This window comes from Ammospiza nelsoni, chromosome 4 (genome assembly GCF_027579445.1).
Source record: "Ammospiza nelsoni isolate bAmmNel1 chromosome 4, bAmmNel1.pri, whole genome shotgun sequence".
Taxonomy (NCBI): domain Eukaryota; kingdom Metazoa; phylum Chordata; class Aves; order Passeriformes; family Passerellidae; genus Ammospiza; species Ammospiza nelsoni.
Window position 1 is genome coordinate 26,725,837 of NC_080636.1, and position 19,312 is coordinate 26,745,148.

Consider the following 19,312-nt stretch of genomic DNA (forward strand, 5'->3'; position numbering starts at 1 on the left):
GCCACTGACTGTAGTACACATAGGTCACCAGCTGACTGAGGGTTACAGGCCAAATCCCCAGGCCATTGCAGAGCAGAGTTATTTCCTCAGAAGCCCTGTTAAGCATCTCAGTTCTGACCACCTGCATTGTGTAACAGTTGGTCTTGATGATCTTAAAGGTCTTTTCCAACCTTAGTGATTCTATGATAAGGCCACATCTAGGGTTAGGGGTTGAGAGGACACAAGCCTCTCAACTCCACAGGAGGCAAAATAACTTGTAATTTAACAAGCAGTCTACCTGGAGACAAGCTTGCCTCCTGTATCTTTACTTGCCAAGTTCTGCAGTCAGTAAAATTGTATGAACAGGCAGGTTTTAGTGTTAAGAAATGTGTGTGCAGATTGTAATGTAAGGATGAACTTTTGATTTTTGATACACACACATTTCTTATTTAAAATAGGCATAGAAAGGTTCTTTAGTTGATTCAAGCACTGCATTCTAAAATGCTCAGAACTTTGATGTATTAAAGTTAAATATTAAAAGTGTTTCTATACATTTGCTTTCATGGTGTGACAGTAAATATTCATATCTACAATAATGTTTTAAAATGAAGTCATCCCGTCATAGAGAGGTTCTGTGGTTGCTAGTGTTCTGTTTAGAGTCAAATCCCCAAATCAAAGATAGCATGGTAAGTCAAGGATCTTGCAGTCAGTAAAAGATTAATAGTTGTTTTCTTGCCCATCCTGTGGTTATCTACAGGGAAAGATCAGGAAATTATATGTTTTCTCTTCATAATAATCTATTTGATTATTTCTGTATTATGGTAAAAGAGATTTATAACTGACAGACCTGTTACTCTCTTAAGAGCTGCATCACTCCTCTGTTGTGCTGAAGAACTTTGTAAGAAAAAACTGTTTGGTTTTGGCTCTTGATGACATTTCTCTGCCCTTTTTGCTATACTGTTTTCAGCTGAATAGGCAATGTTTAAAAGAATGAGATATTGGGAAAAATAAAAGACTCTTTAGCTACTGAATACCTGTCCTTCTAGCGATGCAATTTCTAAGCCTAGAAAGCACAATTGTATTTCCCAGACTATTTTTTCGCTAGCCAAAATATGAAAATGAGTGTGGTGGGTAATACACCTGACTGAGACTCACTGTATTCTTTTCTATCCCTTCACAGGTTTGGCATCTTCAGCTGGTCTGCTTTACTTACACACCTGGAGTGCTGCTGTTGCAGGCAACATTCTTGGGGTCTTTACCATGTGTGTGTGGCCTCAGCTAGCGGGACGCTTTGTTAGCTGTCCCCATCCTGGGAAAGCCATGAGCACAGCCATGTTTACCTACGTTCTTGAATTGTTCTTCTGTGTGTGGTGTACAGCTTATAAATTTGTACCTGGAGGAGTTTACATTAGAGAAAGCTCCCATCTTCTTCTAGGTACATTTGTGATAATGAACAAATACAAATATGCTTGCTTTAGCCTCAGACAGGCACGTGAAATGTATCTAGTGTATAAAGAGTCTTTTCAAATGCTTGGTTACTGTTAAATTACTTACTGTGGAAAGAATTTCAGTGCAAAAATTAATGAGACATGCAAAAATTAATGAGACATGCAAAAAATATTCTACTTGTTTCTTTTCTGTTAGAAATAGTCTAAATGTGGACAGGAAATGGAATTCAGTTAAGGGAAAATGGCAAAGTGGAAAAATGTCTGATAAGTAAAGTAGGCAGTGGAGGAAGAGATCTGTTATCCAGTCACCTTAAAAATATGGCTGCAATCCAGGGTGTGAATGCACAAATATGCTGGTTACCTAAGGTAGCAGTGCCTCAGGTAACAGTGTAGCTACTGGGACTGTAATGTAGTTCAGTGCATTATTTAGTCCTGCTCTGCAGAGCAAAGTGCAGCATCCTGCTCATCTAGCTAGTCTACGCTGGAGACCTGAGCTTCTTTCTCCTGTGGCTCTACCTTATGTTTTGTGGACACACCAGCATGTTTGGGGGAGTTCAGATGAGCCTGTAGCATCAGAAACACGAGAACAGGACAGGCAGAAAAGAAGCTGTCAGGTAGCTGCAAATCAGGAAAAACTGAGTTGAGCAAATATATGGGCTTTAGCAAAATGATGACTTGATGAGGGTGGAGAGGTGGAAAGGAAACTAACCCTTTCTGGTTTTGTCTCCAGAAATATTTTTGCAATATGTACTAACATGTTTCAATGGCATATTTCACTGACTATATTTAACAATGCCAAACATGATCTTGGGCTCATTGTGTTTTTTAAAATGTGACGCATTAGTATATTTTATTTGGAAAGGATTAATGAATGCTGGGTTTAACTTGTTGCTCCAAAGGTTTCAGATTTCATAAATGTCATTGCAACTATTTTGTGTCACTCCAGTTTCTTACTCTTCAGGTGTGTTTCTTATATTACAGCATTCACATGAGGGATTTAAGTTCATTATATTTTAAGATAATTTAATTCCATTATTGCATGACTTTCTTTGTTCTGAAAGCACTCTGAGGAGTCTTTAGAAACAGATATCCTAGGTAATTAAATTTTTTTTTTGAAGTTATATGAAGAAAGCATGTGGTAGAGGAGTGTCAAATGCTTTCTTGAGTAATGCTTTCACAAAAGAAATACTTTTATTCAAAATTCCTCTCTGTTACTTCCTTTGAAATGCACTCTTGTGATTAATTTACCTGGTGTGATCACTGAATGGTAACAGAGAGATGGCCCTAATTTTCTCTTTGGAAAAGAACACTGTAAATGGAACACAGCTGATGGCACTGCATGAATTTAACTTCCATCTGGGAATGCATTTTCTATCTTTTTTATGCCATCCCATAGCTTATCAAAGATTGTACCATGAGACTAGGTATTTGTTGCTGTGCTTTTACTCTTAGAGCTTGGCTTTCTGGCAAACTGCTCATTTTCTTCTGGTTTCTTCCAGGTGCAAGTGCTATTTCTTGCTTTCTTCTCCTGTCCAATATCCTGCCTTTCTCTTGCTGCAGTTTGGGTAGGGAACTGCACCACGAAAAGTGACAATGAAAGTAAGATCATTAAATTAAAAACTTCTGTGCTGCTTCACTATGATGTGATATAATGCTGAGGGGTCAGATTCCTGATCTCTGTCAACTTTATGGCTGTGAATCAATCACCCTTTGAGAAAGGTTTTATGTGTTCCCCTTCGTTGTGCAGACCCAGTGTCCTGGTTTCCAAACTTTCACTACAGCTAATGTAACAAGTAAGGGAAATAAAAAATTACTGAGTAACGGTTAGCTATTACTCTGAAGTAAAATATGGCTTCTATAATTAATTAACTATGCCACAAAGATATTAAGGGCATATATCTTCTCCAGCAGAGCTCTTATCCAGCTCATTATCCTCCCATGTTTTTTTTGAAAGTAATTGGATTCTTTATCTCATTAGGGATTGGAAAAGACCTTGTACTATTAGTCTGAGGTACTTATTGAAAAGATACTATCCCCACCCATTGCATCAGTTAGTGCACTGAAGTTGCTTACTAGTTTTTAAAATGTATCTATAGGTGTGTTTAGTTTTCTGCTCCTAAAAAGCAGAACTATTTCTGTTGGCTCTGGAGTTCCAGAATACAAGGTGCTGCCATGTTAAATGGACTGCAGCAGTCTCCTTACCCTGTTTTATAACAAAGTGTTATTGGCAATTGCTTTGGTAGTTCCCATATGAAAAGTGTGTTAATTTTATCTTGGTGACAGAGCAGTTCATTGTCAAAGATAATAGGTATGTGCAATCATCAATGTACTTTTTTTCATCAAGCTGTTATTTTAAGGTTCTATAATATGTAGGAGTACCTCAGTTGTTTTTGTCAGGTTGATTCCAGTAAACTTTGAAAACAGTGGGCTCAGCTGAGAGTTGTAGCCATCAATACGGCCTGGAAGGATTTTAGCATATTTTATCAGTCATGTGTTAGCCTTTATGACATAATACCCTGTAACTGCACTGCAAATCACTCTGCTTGAGAGTGTTGCCAATAAATCTCATAGTTCCTGCATTGTCTTATTAGCTATGGCATTTATGTGCATTTTGCTTTGAATCTTCTTTGTTGTTGGAACCATAAGGTTGTTATGTTGTAACACAACAGCTGGGAGTTTACAAAAAGTGTTTATGAGCAATGTTTAATATGTTAAACTAATCACATGTATTTTTACAGGTTTTATAATGTTATGTATTGGGATAGAATTTCTAACAGGACCCAAGAAAGACCTTAGCTCTGTCTTTGAAGTGAAAAGCAACCAAAAACCATTCTTCAAAAGGAGTAAAAACTATATTAAACTATGTAAGTATAATTTTAGCTCCTTTTCTCCATGATTCTAGGAATACTGTTTGAGGAAAAAATATAACACTGTGGAGTATTTGCTCAGATGTTTTAGAAACGTTTTTTCTGGTACTAGTTTTAGAGACAGACTGGTAGTTGGTTATTTCCCCAGTTCCAGGTTAATGATGGCGTATACTACTGAAGGAGCTGACTCACTGCGATCATTACTGATAGAGGCTATTCCTCATGGATTATATTAAACAGAGACAAGAAACTGGGAAAAATCCAAAATGTGAAAGTGGATTCAGCATCATGGGGGGTTTTGTTTCAGTGGTTGAGGAGGAGGCCTCTCTGGACCTTGGGCTTTACATGGTGTGTACAGAAGCTGTGAATGGTTTCCCAGCCATGCAGTATGGCGATTTTGAGGTGGTTTGGTGTGACAGCACTGCCAGGGCTGTGTGAGCTGGCTGGCAGGGTGGTGGCACTGGCTGGCCCTGAGCTGCTCTACGTGTGGCACTGTCCTGCATGAGGAGGCTGTCCTGAAGGGCCTGCTGTGGCCAGCAGCACAGCACAGTGCTTGGGGCTAGCTGTATGTTCAGACCAGGCCTGTCCCTCAACTATGCCTAGGGATCCCAGATTTTCAGATTATATGTATGGGGTCTGCTTTTTTCCTTAGCTTTTGAAGAGAAATGAAAATCAAATGTTTGAGGTTTTATCACTTTTTGGCTTTTGAAGAATACAAATATTTTCAAACTATTTCTCTACAATCATTTAAGTGCCTGATTTGTTTTCATTGTCAGCTTACTGTTTCTAAAGAAAAATGCCTGTCAGTAGCATGAAGTTTGGTAGAGGAACAAAATGCCAGGCATGAGGGCATGGTAACCCTACAGAGACCAGGATGCTGAAGATTGCAATTCCTGCACCTTTTCTTCTGTGACTTTAGATCAAATTGCCTGCCATTTGTGTACATTTTGCTGCATTTGGAAAAAGAAGACAATAGTGCTTCACAGTTTTTCAGAGCTATTTCTGGAATCTTTATGGAGATCTTTACCCTGCATGCTCAGGAGCCAAAAGAATGTGGCCTGTGAGAGTTTGTGTGTCAGAGACAACACGAGCACCATTTCAAGTGGTTTGAATATTACCACTAAGAAACATTTCACAGAAGTAAATTAATATTTCAAAATGCTACCTGTAACAAAGCACAGCCCTTGCTCAGCTAACCTTGTAATGTTGCAACAGTGCCTCTTGTACTTCCTCATCATGCCCACACTTGTACTGTTTCTCAGCTTCCACTCCAAGCACCTTTGTGTCTTGCAGAGTATGAAATTGCTTGACATGTGCTAATATAGGCATGATGTCCTTCTTTCTGACATCTTCCATTATAAAATGTATTTAAATTTTACACAAAACCATTCCAAGAAACTTTCATTAAAATAATTTCATATATTTTTAAATATATGAAAGAATAAACTAGAGTTACTGAAATCATTGTAGATAACATATGCCACTGTGTAAATGAAATAAATGCAGAGGGCTTTAATCATCAAATTAAATAATGCTGAATGGTGAGAGCTCTTAAGTGCACACTGTGGTTATTTGTAATGCCACAGGAGCAATTAGAAAGCTCTGAACATTCTTTCTATGAAGCTGCTCTGTCTTTCCAAGAGTATGTCAAACAAATGGGCACTCTGTAAGCCTGGCAAGAGCCACATCTTTCTGACATCTAAAGACTTGCAAAGTAAACTAAATCTTATTCCACACATTGTATTAATACAAGATAAAAATTGTGTACTGCAAATGCATACTTGCACAGAGGGAGGAAAACACTGAAGGGTTTACGTGATGCTCTTACTCATGTTCTATAATGAATTCTTCAGTAGCTGTAATTTTTACATAACTATCCCAAGGATTTTGGTACATTTTATCTGCTCAGCATGTTGTGTTTTGGAGAGTGTATTTGCACATATATACACATTCTGCATGCATGCATAGATACTGCCTTGATCTGGTGCTGTCACTTAAGTGGACACATTTCTCATTCTGTGAATAGCACACCTTAGAGTAAGTGCCCTGTTTAACAGCAATATAAACATTATTTTTTTTCAAATTAAAACCATTTTTCTCTTTTTTTCTATTTCAAGTATTGTGGCTGCTTGTTGGTGTTGGCTTACTTGGATTGGGTTTACGTTATAAAACTTACCAGAAGAAGTTGGGCCAAGGGGTGAGTAGGGTGTTTGTGACAATGGTAACTTTCAAATATACAGTAAAATATGTATGTAATAGCTTAGGTGTGTTAACTGTGGCTGAAGAGATCTTTGCAACCAAGTAGTCAGAAAAACTAATGCATAAATGAAGATGCAAAAATTTAATTTATGAATTCATGTCAAATTGAAATGTCCGTGTCTTTGGAGATTTATAGTGATGCTATGAAGGAAAAATATCTTGAAAATTTGAGAGATTCATGTCTCATATGTTCAATTTGAACATTACTTTTATGAATTAGTTTATTTGAATGGTATTCAAACTGGACAATGCTGTTAGCCTCCTGATCTCCTGAAGGGAGAGTTTGAACAGATAACTTCCTGAGGTTTCTTCCAGGTGAAGGAATTCTAGGGTTCTGTACTATATCATAACTCTGAACTGAAGCTCTCTGAAAAGTTGGTTGATGTAGATTAGATTTAGACTAGGTATGGAAATTGGATGAAAATTTGAAGATTCCAATTTTCTATCTTGCAAGAAAATCGGTATTGCAAAGGTAGTAAATAACAAGATGGTTAACAGTCATGGAGTTCAGTGTTACATTCACAAATGCACACAGATTTATACGGTTGGCCTTCTTTTTTCAATTAATTCAGGTTTATCCTTATTGTGTGGCAAAATGTGGTCAGTTCCTCTTAGAAAGATGAAAAAATGCATTGTCTCTCTCCTCTTCATTTGTACAAATTCATTTGAAGTATGATGACTTTTATTCCCTTGTTAATAGCAGTTTTAGTCTTTTGTGATTCTGACAGCTTTATGAGGAAAATATATTGGGAAAAACATCTCTTCTTGTATGTCTTTTATGGCACCATGTGTCTGATGTTGTTTACTGCAAAGCTATAAAATGTAAAAATTCAAACTTTATTTTACTTTTTTCCATTTATTTTCTGAGGTTCCAAAAAGAGATTTCTCTGCTATGATCTGGCCTTTTAGATTTGGATATGACAATGAAGGATGGTCTAATTTGGAAGGATCAGCTAATTTGCTTAATCAGACAGGTAACTCGTTTTTTCCGTGCTTCATTTATATTTGGGAGGATTCATCTGAAGAGACAAGTGAAAACACCTTGGTAACTGAGGCCATTTTCACATTAACACAAGAACCTGTGTTTAGTGGTTTTCTCCTCAATTTCTGAACTGTTCCAATATAATCACTTCAGTCAAAAACCCATTTGCAGAGGTGATAATTTGTTTAATATTTTTAAAGAGATTTCTGATTAGAGGAAGTATTATATTTCTTATTTGGATTTTTCTTCTCATATTGCTGAAGAGTTACTTGTCTATAGAGAAATTCTTTGCATAAATGAAATAATATCCTTTTAGATAAAATACAATGGTATTTACAAAGGTAAATATACTTTTACATAAAATACAACGTTTTATAACTCCTATGTGTTTTTTTTTTAAATGTGAACCATTATATAATTCCTAAAGGATGTGAAATTCAAATGCCCTTAACAATGAGTACAGAGAAGAAACAGACAAGTCTGTTTCCATCACTGAACCAGTGCAATGTATACAAGAAAAGTAGTGATTGTAGCTTGGTTGTCAGGATTTCACTCTAAAGAAGAGCATCTAAACTGTTGCTCATGGGCAGGATTTTGGTTGGAAAATTAGCTATAGGAAATGAAGAATAGGATTCAAGATGAGTGCTGTTGCAGAGAGCATTGAAAGGAATTGGCCAGGAGTGCTTGTAGGTGTTTCTCATTTCCTGCAGTGCCATGAGATAGGGTAGACAGGGGACAGACAGTTTAACATCTAAAGCAGTTCAGGGAATTAGGAAATGCCCGTGCTGCCATTCCAGCATTTGTTGCTCTCTGGTCCACCACAGTATTTTCCTGAGCAGCTCAGGCTTTACAGACCCAGGCAATGAAATGTGTTCCTGTGTAAGTCTTGATTTTGTGGCAGAGATACACAGGAGTTAGTGAAGAGTGAAGAGACTGATTTTAACCTTGTTCACTCCCTTGTCCCATAACCAAAGGTTCAGAGAGCTGGGCTATGTTGTGTATCTGGTGATATGAGAAAAGAGCCAGGACATTTAATAAATTGAAATTTGGAGCATTCTTCTACATAACTGATTCTATAGTTCATGTCTGGGTGGTTATTTAATCTTTGCATATTTATTTATGAATTTTGATGAACGCATGCATTTCTGGTACCTTTAGTTTTAATTAATGAATATTAGAAAAAGTGCTTACTTTGTTATGTCCATTGGCATTTCTTTAGGGTAATAAAATATCACTTCTAAAAGAGACAATTGGTGAATCAAAAAGGCAGCAAATTCCAAAATATAAATAATAAATCATAATTTCTAATAGGTGGAAATAGGTGGAAAAATTTTCTAATAGGTGGTATTCTGGAGTTTTATCCTACATGCATATTGTTATATAAAATACTACATTAACATTGTCAGTAAATGCATTCAGAGTTTGTCTAGAAATTCCTACAAGAAGAGTTTCTGATTTTGAGAGCCATAGAGAAAAGAGTGGCTATCTGCTTTAGGGTAGGAGTTGTCTTTAAAGGTGTGGTGGAGTGCATTCCTTGGGCTCACCTCTCTGTTGGAGTAGTGAAGATGCAACATATAATGGCTTTTGTCACTGGAATTTCTGTCTGCCCTGAAGGGATCCAACATCAGCCTTTATTAATGGTTTCAGTTACTGTTTCTGTGATCAGCATGTATGCTAATGATGTAGAAGAAAAAACCTGGGAATCCATTTAAGAACTCTGCATTCCCATTTTCTCTGCTGACAATGCTTTACACACTCCTGCATATATTTCAAAAGCAAAAAATCTTCTATGTTGCTGGATGGTCGTAATTCCTTATGGAAGGGCTGTGGATGAAATGGTGACTTGATTTGCCTTCCTGTGTAGGGGAGCACTCTAAGAGGGGCATAATTGCAGCAAGAAGGGAGCCCTTGGATCACTCGTTACTGCTGCACTTATACTGACCTGCTGCTCAAGCTGAGTCTGAATAGTTCAGCCCTCCTGTGGGCAGCTTGCAACTCCCACCTTCCTTCGGGCATGGGCAGGTGTTTCCTAGATGCCAGCTCCTCAAGGAACTGCAAGTTCTTCTGTACCCTGCAGTTAAAATGTAGAGGAACCCATCATGTTCCCCTGGCAAAACCACACCTCTGCATGCAAACAGGGAGGGACCACAGTGCTTTGAGAAAGTGAGGTGGCTGCAGGTGCTCAGCAATTCACTGGAGCTGCAAACCCTTCTGTTACTGTTGAAGTGAGGGGGAGAACGACCATCCTATAATGCATCGAACTCCGATTTATTGATCGATCAGTCACTTTAAATAACAGTGTTAATTAACTTCATGCATATTCCAAAATCCAGGTTTATGATAGGCTAACAGAGAAAACTCTAACCACTCCTTTTGTTTTACAATACCGTTGATTGTTTACACAAAATAAAACCAGTGTTCCCACTGTGATATGAACGGTTCCCAAAACTTCCATATCTGTTCCCAGGGTGCCATCTTTTCCCAGAGAGGGTGTTTCACTTGTTATGGGAAGACTGCCTGAGAACCTTATTGTTTATACAATGATGCCTGAGAGAGACTAATTGTTTATAGAAGTCAGGCTGGGAACTGCTTTGGAACTGCTTCACAGCTACCTGTTACTTTTCTCTCAATTGCATGGCTTCATGGCCTTTTTCCTCAAGCCATGCCTGAACTAAACTCCCGACATGTTACCATGCCTTGGGGCTGATGCAGGGTTGCTCTGGGCTGAATTATTATTTTGGCAACAGCATCCAGCTGTGTCTTGTACAGGACCTTTTGAAGCACAATAGGATTTGGTAGATGGAGGGAAGTGCAGGTGTGCTGTGTAATGTTTGTTCATGAAATTGAAAGCAGACTTGCTACTGTGCTGTTAATTTGTGAGTGCACAGTATCTCTAATGCTTTAGAAATGGCATGAGGTCTGCTCAGGCCAGCTGTATTCTGCAGTCTGGTGTCTCTGGTTATGCACCAGAGATGAACCATGGCCAGCAGACACTAAGTGCATCTTCATCAGAGTTTGTGTGGCCTGCAGTAGCCAAAAGTTTGGGCATGACTTTGTTGCCAGCATTGATTTGCCTTGACTGACCCCTGAAGGGCTTGTGTCCATCCCTCTGTAACCCAAATAATGACATTATGTACTTTTTTATAAGTCCCATTTATAGGTAACAGTTATAAATGTGAAATTATTTTCTTTTTTTCCCTTCCATCGTAGGAGCAGATTTTATCACTATTATAGAGAGTGATGCCTCTAAACCATTCATTGGAAACCATGATCCAACCATGTGGCTAGGAGAAAGACTGGGATTTTACACAGATTTTGGTCCAAGCACAAGAGATCACACCTGGGGGTGAGTCACCTTCACATGCACAGTGACAGTAAATAGATGTAAATATATTGCCCAATGCAAACTGCTCTAATACAGAAGCAAAGAATAGTTGGAATAGTGCTCACTATAATCACTTGTTGAAGCTTGTCCTTTAGCAACAGGCTTTGATTCATTAGCAGTACCATGCCATGTGGATGGAGTGTTCTCATTGCTAAACATGATCAGATTTTGGTGCCTGCCCCCATAAGCTGCTTTGGTTTTGGTGATGCAGAAAATGGCACCCTACCCTTTAATGTACAGATTTGGAATTTTAGCATTCCAAGTGCTGCATCTGATGCCCTTTTCATATTATTTTGTTTTGGGCTATGAGAATTTTATGTTGCAGACTTAAAAATGTGACAGCAGTTGGAAAATGTAGCCCATCAGGAGCTATGAGAAATTTTGATTTCATATAGGAGGTATGAGAATTCATATCTAGCTTGGGCTGTATAATGGGAAATGGGAATAGAAAGGTGCAAGTCTGTTTGACAGATATTTTGTGTCTAATTTTACCTTAATGCTTGACCACCTACCAGTTGCATATCTTTAAACATCTTTGTCCTCTAGAAAAATACTGGCATATAAAGTGTCTTTTTATTTTCAGGGGGATATACACATCTCTATGGCAGATAGAACTTCCTACTGATGTTGCTATGGCTATTTAACTTTTGCCATATGTGAGGGGCATTTTGTAACTTTCTTCTTCCAGACCCTGTCTATTTGAGACAGAATGGGGGAGAGAAGTCATTCTCTGAGATTTTATTAATGAAATACATTGAAAAACCTGGTGCAAAATGTCCAAACAGAAGCTGAAAAAAGAGAAATCTCTCATTTTAAAGATATATTTCTACCTACTTCTGCTTTTAATAAAATACCTTTTAATTTCTGGTAGTATAAAATTCTGTTTTTTTCTGAAATACAGATCATGAAAAGCTCAGTGAAAGAATTAATATTTATGGAAATATATTTCTCAGTGTAGGAATTAACTTGATAATATGTTTTTAGGCATGTAGTTAAGCAGTATTTTAGAAGGAAACTGTCTAGATTCAGGAAAATCCACTAGACATGGTTTGTATTCTGGTCTTACCGTTTTTATTTCAGTGACTGTTAGATTTCTGCTCGCATTTATCTGCTTACACACCTTTGATGCTTGTGAATCACAAAATGTAACTTTTTGCCTCTCCTCATGTAGGATTATGGCACTGTCCAGGTATCCAATTGTAAAATCGACCCCTCACCTCCTTCCATCTCCAGAGGGAGAGATTGCGCCTGCCATCTCCCTGACTGTCAACTTCACAGGGAAGCTGGTTGATTTTGTTGTTGCTCACTTTGGAAATGAAGAGTGTGTATTTCACTTGTTTTACATAGAGTGTACAAAGTCATGTAATGTAATTTGTGAACTTCCAGGATTCATTTTGTACTCTTTAAAATATGCTGCTCTAATACTGGTTCTAGCAGGGCACATTTGAAGAAATACTATGACAATTTAAAATTGGTTAAACTACTGGTTTAAAATTTTGAAGCATTTTTTAAGGTATCATGCAAAACTCAGCTGAACCTACTATCTGAATTACTAGGGATTTAAAGAAACAGTTCTGCAAAGTCACAACAATTTATAGGGCTACAGATGCATCTCAGTGCAAGATAGCATCCTTCTGACTTTTTGCATGTGGAATAGATGTATTACATTCCACAATGAGTGCAGAGAGGTACAGTTAGAGATAGGTACCATTAATAGAAAACTGTTTGTTTTTTTTTTTTTTTTAAAGTAACATCTGAAACCTCTAAGAAAGGACAGGGTTGAAACAACAGCAAAAATATCCTTCAGTGTCTTTCTGAGCGTATGCAAATGGAAATAGGAAGTCTGATCTCTGAATTCAGAAAAGCAATATTATACCAATAAATCAAATAAGTGATGGAAAAGAATAAGGTATATATTTCAGTTCTTGAAAACAATGTCTTGATTACCTGTGTGTAATGAATATTAATAAGAGACAGTTTTGTGAATACCCCATGTAGCTGCTATTTCTGTTATATTTGATGGGATATCTAGTATGTTTGTGGCTATGTAGTAAAATCTGGAATTTAAAAAAAAAAATTCTTACAATTAATGGAGCATCAAATTTATGGATAGGGTGCAGAATATTATAACACAAAGAAGCTGCTCAGAAAGCCAAAGGAATTCTCTGTATCCCATTTCCTTCCCCTGAGTAGAAACTGCACGAAACCTGCGAATGGTCTATAGATTTCCCATTTATTAAACAAATATAATTGTCAGAAATCACTCCCAATTTTAACTCTAGAACAGAATTTAATTCTGTGCCTCACACAGATGATTAGACTTGCCTGTCTGAGAAACTGTTTGTCAAAGTAGAAGAAAATAACATTGTATTATACCCTTGCAAAGAAATGAGATCAAGATGAGAGAGAAAATTTGAGGAGACACATGGGAAATGAGTGCAAATTAGACTGTGTTTTAGAGGGGAATGAGTTTGTAGCTAAATACTGCACATAACTGCTCATTTTTAATATTTTTTATTCTGCTGGTTACATTGACATAGACTATAGAATACTAGATAACTAGGGTAAGGTTGTTTTTAAATAGGATTTTTAAAATGTGGGACTATAACTATGCCTGTGCCTTTAAAAGATCCCATCTTCTGGAGAGGTGCATTCTGGAAAGAGCAGCTAGCTGAGCAGGCAACTTCATATATACCTAGGTCACACTTCTACTTAAGTGTTTGGGGGTTTTTTGTCTCCTGCCTGTGTGCTCTTTCTCCCTAGTACAGTTGCTTCAGTCAGAAGTACCACTATTTAGAAAGCATGGCTGCACTTAAATTGTCTTCTTCAGGGTTTACAGGTTCCAAAATCAGCTCTCTCTGTCAACGATTTTACTGTTAGCCCAGACTATCAAAATCTAGAAGACAACATGATTTACACAACCATTTAAAGTCATTAATATGAAGAATCATAGAAAGAGAACTGCTTTTTCATTATTTTATGACAAATCCAAGGACAGGGAATGAGATCCAATGAAGTATTTTACCAGGCTCCACTTACTTCACTATCACTTTTTGTCTTGTTGGAACTCTTGTGTAAATCTTGTTAAAAAGATGTGAAATACATGCCAAATGTAATTAAGTAGTGCTAATGGGATGATGTAACTCTAGTTACATTTCATAAATTATAGAACCCAGACTTAAAGACTTTATTTACCATGATCTATTCATAATAAAATTTTCTTAGCATGTAAGTTCTTTGTTATGCACCACATTGTGCTAGCACAGTTAAATTTTACGTGCAAGCAGAGACAAAGCCTTAGATAACCAAAACACTAACATTCACATTTCCTAGTGGTGGTATCAGTATTAAAAACAGAACAGTAATAGAAAATGTCATTCCTGGAATGGATAGAAAGAGAATGTGAATTACATCTACCATGACCATGTGGCTTTTATCAAATGTAGGGATAATTTTGAATCAATGAGCTTTTTGTGAACTTTCATACTCTCTAATATTGAGAAAGAAAAATAGTACCAGATTGATTTGTGGTTTACTATGTCATAGCACAAAGATTGTGAGCTAAAATGTGTATGTCCTATAGTCTTTTCCATTTCTTTCAGAGAGGACTTGGACAGAAAACTCCAAGCAATAGCTGTTTCAAACCTGTTGAAGACTAGCTCTAAACAAGTTGTGTTTCTAGGATACATCACTTCAGCACCTGGATCCAGAGACTATACTGAATTAATAAAAAATGGAAATGTGCAGGTAATATAAAAATACTGCATCTTTAGAGAATATATATATATTGGAAACACTCAGCTTAGTATTTCAAATTGGTAACTATAGACAGAGAAGAAAACACATGCCCATTTTCAAATATAATCTTTAGCTACCTCATGATATCTTGCAGAGGAGGTGGAGTTACACAGTGAAAGAACAAGAGGCAATAGACAGCAGCTGCCCCAAGAGGAATGTCACTTAGAAGAAATAAAAAGTCACAGGGTTGTCAAGGATTAGAACAGGGAGTTGGTGAAGTTGTGAAACCTTCATCCTTGGGGATATTCAGAAGTTAGCTGCATAAGGCCCTGAGGAACCTGCCTGAAGTTATTTTGACCAAGGTTAGGAGTAGGAGACCTCCAGATAGCCTCTAATTCCATGATTCTTTTGTATTAAAAATGATCTCTGCATTAAGAGATACCAAGAAAGTTGTCTGATTTGTCCATGTCTAACAGTGAGTTTTTTTCTTTCTACCTTAGTACAATGTTTTAGGCAAAATATTTTTCTGCAGTGAGCTTACACTTTGGTCCTGTTACTGCTTTAAAGCCTACCCAGATGAACGCTTACCTTATTTGTTTGACTTTTTTTCTCTTTCACTACCCCTCTAGGATATTGACAGTACAGACCGGGACAGATGGTGTAGCTACATTATGTATCGTGGAGTCATAAGGTATGTTAAAGGGAATCACCTATTTGTGGCTTAAATATCTGTATGGTTATCAGTTTTATAATCTTTTGTAAGTGATTGTGGAGGAGTCTTACATCTCTAAACAATTCTTATGGGCAGTTGGATCTATCATAAAATTATGTGAAACGTTCATCTTAGGGTCACAAGAACTGCTGAATATAATTCACCTGTTCACAAGAACTCTGAATATAATTCACAAACACACTATTACAGGTTTCATCATTCTGTGTCAGAATTACATTCAGATCTACTCTTATTTGGTAGCATAAAACTACATTTTTCCAAAGCTCTAGCTTTGCATCTTCATTCTGAAATGTGAAGGCTAAGACCTAATTTGTATGTGACACAGAAGATACAAATTTTGAACTATGCTTTAGGGTTTGTTGAAGCAAAATGCTGATCTAATCCAGCCAATCTTTATGCTGGATTTAGTGGAAACTTGAACTGTGTGAACCCATATTGAGGCACTAGACTTATGCATTCCATATCTTTTAATCCCAAATTGCTTGTAAATCATTCTCTTGGTGGTCTTTGTACCGAAATGGACTTCATCTTCTTTTGAATAAACTGCAAATTCTGCAGTGTTCACAAGAAGTAAAATTGATAGCTGTCTTAACAGTATTGAGTAAAAAAGAAAAAAGGCAACTAAAAAACCTCAATTAAAACTCTATTTGCAATTTGAATTTTTCTCATTATTCATTCAATTGATGCTTGAGTTTCTTTCTTGAATATTGAAATCTTTTCAGTGAAAATTTACTCACATTCTAAAGCTGTAATTTTAAAAAAAGGTTTTTAGACATAGACATTATTTTTACTGTCAAACACATTTTTTCAGTTTTTATGCTTGTGACATGGTATTATGATCCTGTTTATGGAGCACTTTCAGTTTTTTGAAGGTGAGATTAACAGAAATGGAAAATTGTGTTGATAAGTCAAAGCATAACTCTTGGAAAAAAAAGATACATTCATTAAGAATGGGGTGAAATTGTCTTGGGTTATTTCTTCAAACTAACTCTTCTCATGTTTGACAGGCTGGGTTATGCTCGCATATCTCATGCTGGTTTAAGTGATTCAGAAGTCCAGATGGCCAAATTTAGAATCCCAGATCACGTGGATAGCTATGTTGACAATGACAGAATTGTCACTGATCCCAGCCAAGTTCCTGAGGACATCCATTTCAATCCCAGGTTAGTGTGTCTCATAGGAAATGAAGAGGATGATGTACCTGGCATCTGGTAAAAGAGAAGTCTAGGAACAAAATTATTTCTAAAGTGAGAGACACTGATCAGTCCCCAACTGAGCAGAAGGGTAGAAGTCAAGAACTTCTGATTTGTAATTCAATTTTTTTGGTTGTTTTGGCATATGCCCTGGGAAAATCAGTCTGTTGTGTCACAGCATAAATTGCAAATAATGCTCATTTCACCCAGGCAGTTTCTGAGATTGTTGATAGGGATATTTGCCAAGTGGTGTGGTGACTCATTTGATAGATGATGAAAAGTCTCCCATGTTTCTCAGCACTCTGGAAATTGGGCTCTTAATATACTGTTACTTAGAATTTCAAGAATATCAATATAAATACTTTTTGCATAAGCATTTTAAAACATACCATATAATTGGAGCAAAAATTAAAAAGAATGCCTGAGACAGTACGTTGCATGTGTCAAGAAAGAAAAAAAAGGACTAGGTTTAATGTAAAAGAGTCATTTAATTCTAAATTGCCATAATTTTCCCACTGGTATTGCATAATGAAGAGATACATGAGGAAGATATTTATTCTAGTGTCACGTATTAGTAGTGAAAGAGTCATGAAGTTAGTGATAGATGTTGCCACAAAGAGAATAATTCCCAGTAATGCCACATTTACTACTCCTATAATGCAGAGTATATTACTTTCTCATATACATCTGACAGTGGAGTGTTGTCACTTTTTGTGTACCATTCAACCACTGCTTCCTGTCTAAGCAGGGGTTTGCCCAGACTTTTCCACATGATGGAACTTGCCTACAATTAGCATTCATGTTCAGATTTTTCTCAGTTGACTTCAGCACAGAATCTTGTCCTAATTTCTTTTGTCTGCCTATAATCAGAAAATGTTTACCCTATTGGAATGTATTTAACTTTTTCTGATTAACTCTACTTCTTTAGAAACACAATGGCATTGCTCTTAAATATTATTTAGCACTGATATTTTGAATAAATACTCCATTTTACCTTTGCAAGTCTGTCTACCATAATAGTCAGTTGTCAAAACTTCCATATTAAAATTTGGCCTGAAAAATTAAAATTTTCATCATAATTTGCAAAAGCAAGATGTACAGTATTTATAACAGAGTTGACTGTTTTGATACAATGGATGTTTAAATTGTATCTCCACTAAAATCAGGAATAAAAACTTAGGACTAAAAATTTAAGTAGATAAATGCAACACTCAGCTTTTTCATCTGAAGTTCAAATTATAGACTGCCTATAGCATGAGCAGAATCAATGTAATTAATTGTCTCCAGTATACTCAAAGACCTTTAGCAGGAGAGGGTTCATAGAACCTGATGTACATTTAATAGAGTTGGGCCCTGTTTCTGAAACAAATTGCCTAGAACATTCAGAAGTAGAGCAGGGATTGTATGATTTAATTGCATGATTTAAATAATGTTGTAATAGTGTTGCTCTGTTAAATTTTTTTTAGGTTTGGATCTTATAAAGATGGACATAATTATGTGCCTATTCATCACTTTCATATGAGCACACCTAAATATTTTAAACGGACAAATTAAAGGAAGAAAATAGGATTATTATTCAGACCAACAAGAAAGGTTTGTTGCTTGAAACTGAATTGACAGCCAAAAAGACTACACTCTTTAAGGCTGAGCAACTCCCATGCTGCACAACACTGTGAATGTCTATGTAATAGCTGGAGACTTCCTTCTTGAATGAGCTGCCATCACTGTGAGGGGGGGGAGATGCACGCATTTTGATAAACTGGTTGGCCAGATACCTGCTTTGTATGCCACAGAGCAAGGGTGGTAACCTGCTTTGGCAACAACTTCTTCAGCTTTTGTGAAGGTATCATGTATCATGACGTTTCAGAGTGCTATTGCTGCTACTGCAATAAAAAGATTGACCTAGGGCTTTTCAAAATAGGAATGGAACTAATGTATTTTTTAATTGGGAATTATGCACTAAGTATGTGTTTGAAGTGTGCACCTTTTTGACTCAAACAGTATTTACATCTGCTGCTATTCTACATTTTATTCTTAAATGAGTTTTACAACAATTTGCAGATAATTGATGTCCATAGTGCTGGAGAAAAAGAGGTGACTTTTGTAGAGCTCATTTTATTAACTGGACATGAGACACTTCAATGCTTTTACAAAGGGAAGAGCAGAGTACCTCTGAATAATGATGGTTATGAGACACCTGCATGAACACACTGATGAAGAATTAAAAACAATCATGCTCAACATAACAAGGTTTCTGAGAAGGGAGAAAAGTTGGTGGTAACTTTTATTTAAAATGAACTGTAATAAAGGGGAAAAAGCTTTGTTTCTTTTCTAGCACTACACTTCTGTAGGACTTGAAGAGAGGTGTTGCTTTTTTGACCTAGGCAGTGAATTCCCTGTTATGCCATGCACATGTGACACAATGTAAAATGTTGTGTCTTCTCAGGGTCTCTTGGCAATGTATTTTATATTTAGCTCCTAATCCTTCAGTATATGTGCAGAGCTTCCCTTTAACAATGAGGAAGGACATCTTCAGTGCTGTCCAAAGGATGTTTTCTGCTTGTGAGAAGCATGTTAGATAATTTAAGTGACACATTCAGTTTGGAAACCACATTTGTGATGTTGGGATTTAATACTGTGTGTCTTTCCAGTCATATCTAAGCATACCATAACTAAGGGGAATAGGATATGTTGCAGGAGAGAGGATGGATTTTTTTCTCTCTCTCTA

General features: G+C 36.8%; 1 protein-coding gene across 3 annotated transcripts in view; it reads left to right on the forward strand.

Moving 5' to 3' along the window:
- The window catches only part of CWH43 (cell wall biogenesis 43 C-terminal homolog), a 30,847-nt gene extending 12,343 nt beyond the window's left edge, over nucleotides 1-18,504 (forward strand). For all 3 annotated transcript variants that reach the window (XM_059469971.1, XM_059469970.1, XM_059469969.1), the window contains 10 exons: nucleotides 1,160-1,414; nucleotides 4,166-4,291; nucleotides 6,412-6,491; nucleotides 7,422-7,527; nucleotides 10,746-10,881; nucleotides 12,092-12,241; nucleotides 14,523-14,667; nucleotides 15,288-15,349; nucleotides 16,399-16,554; nucleotides 18,051-18,504. In XM_059469971.1, the coding sequence (XP_059325954.1) occupies nucleotides 1,160-1,414; nucleotides 4,166-4,291; nucleotides 6,412-6,491; nucleotides 7,422-7,527; nucleotides 10,746-10,881; nucleotides 12,092-12,241; nucleotides 14,523-14,667; nucleotides 15,288-15,349; nucleotides 16,399-16,554; nucleotides 18,051-18,138 (1,304 nt within the window). In that variant the 3' untranslated portion in view covers nucleotides 18,139-18,504. The remainder of the gene's footprint in view (nucleotides 1-1,159; nucleotides 1,415-4,165; nucleotides 4,292-6,411; nucleotides 6,492-7,421; nucleotides 7,528-10,745; nucleotides 10,882-12,091; nucleotides 12,242-14,522; nucleotides 14,668-15,287; nucleotides 15,350-16,398; nucleotides 16,555-18,050) is intronic.
- The last annotated feature ends 808 nt before the right edge of the window (nucleotides 18,505-19,312 follow it).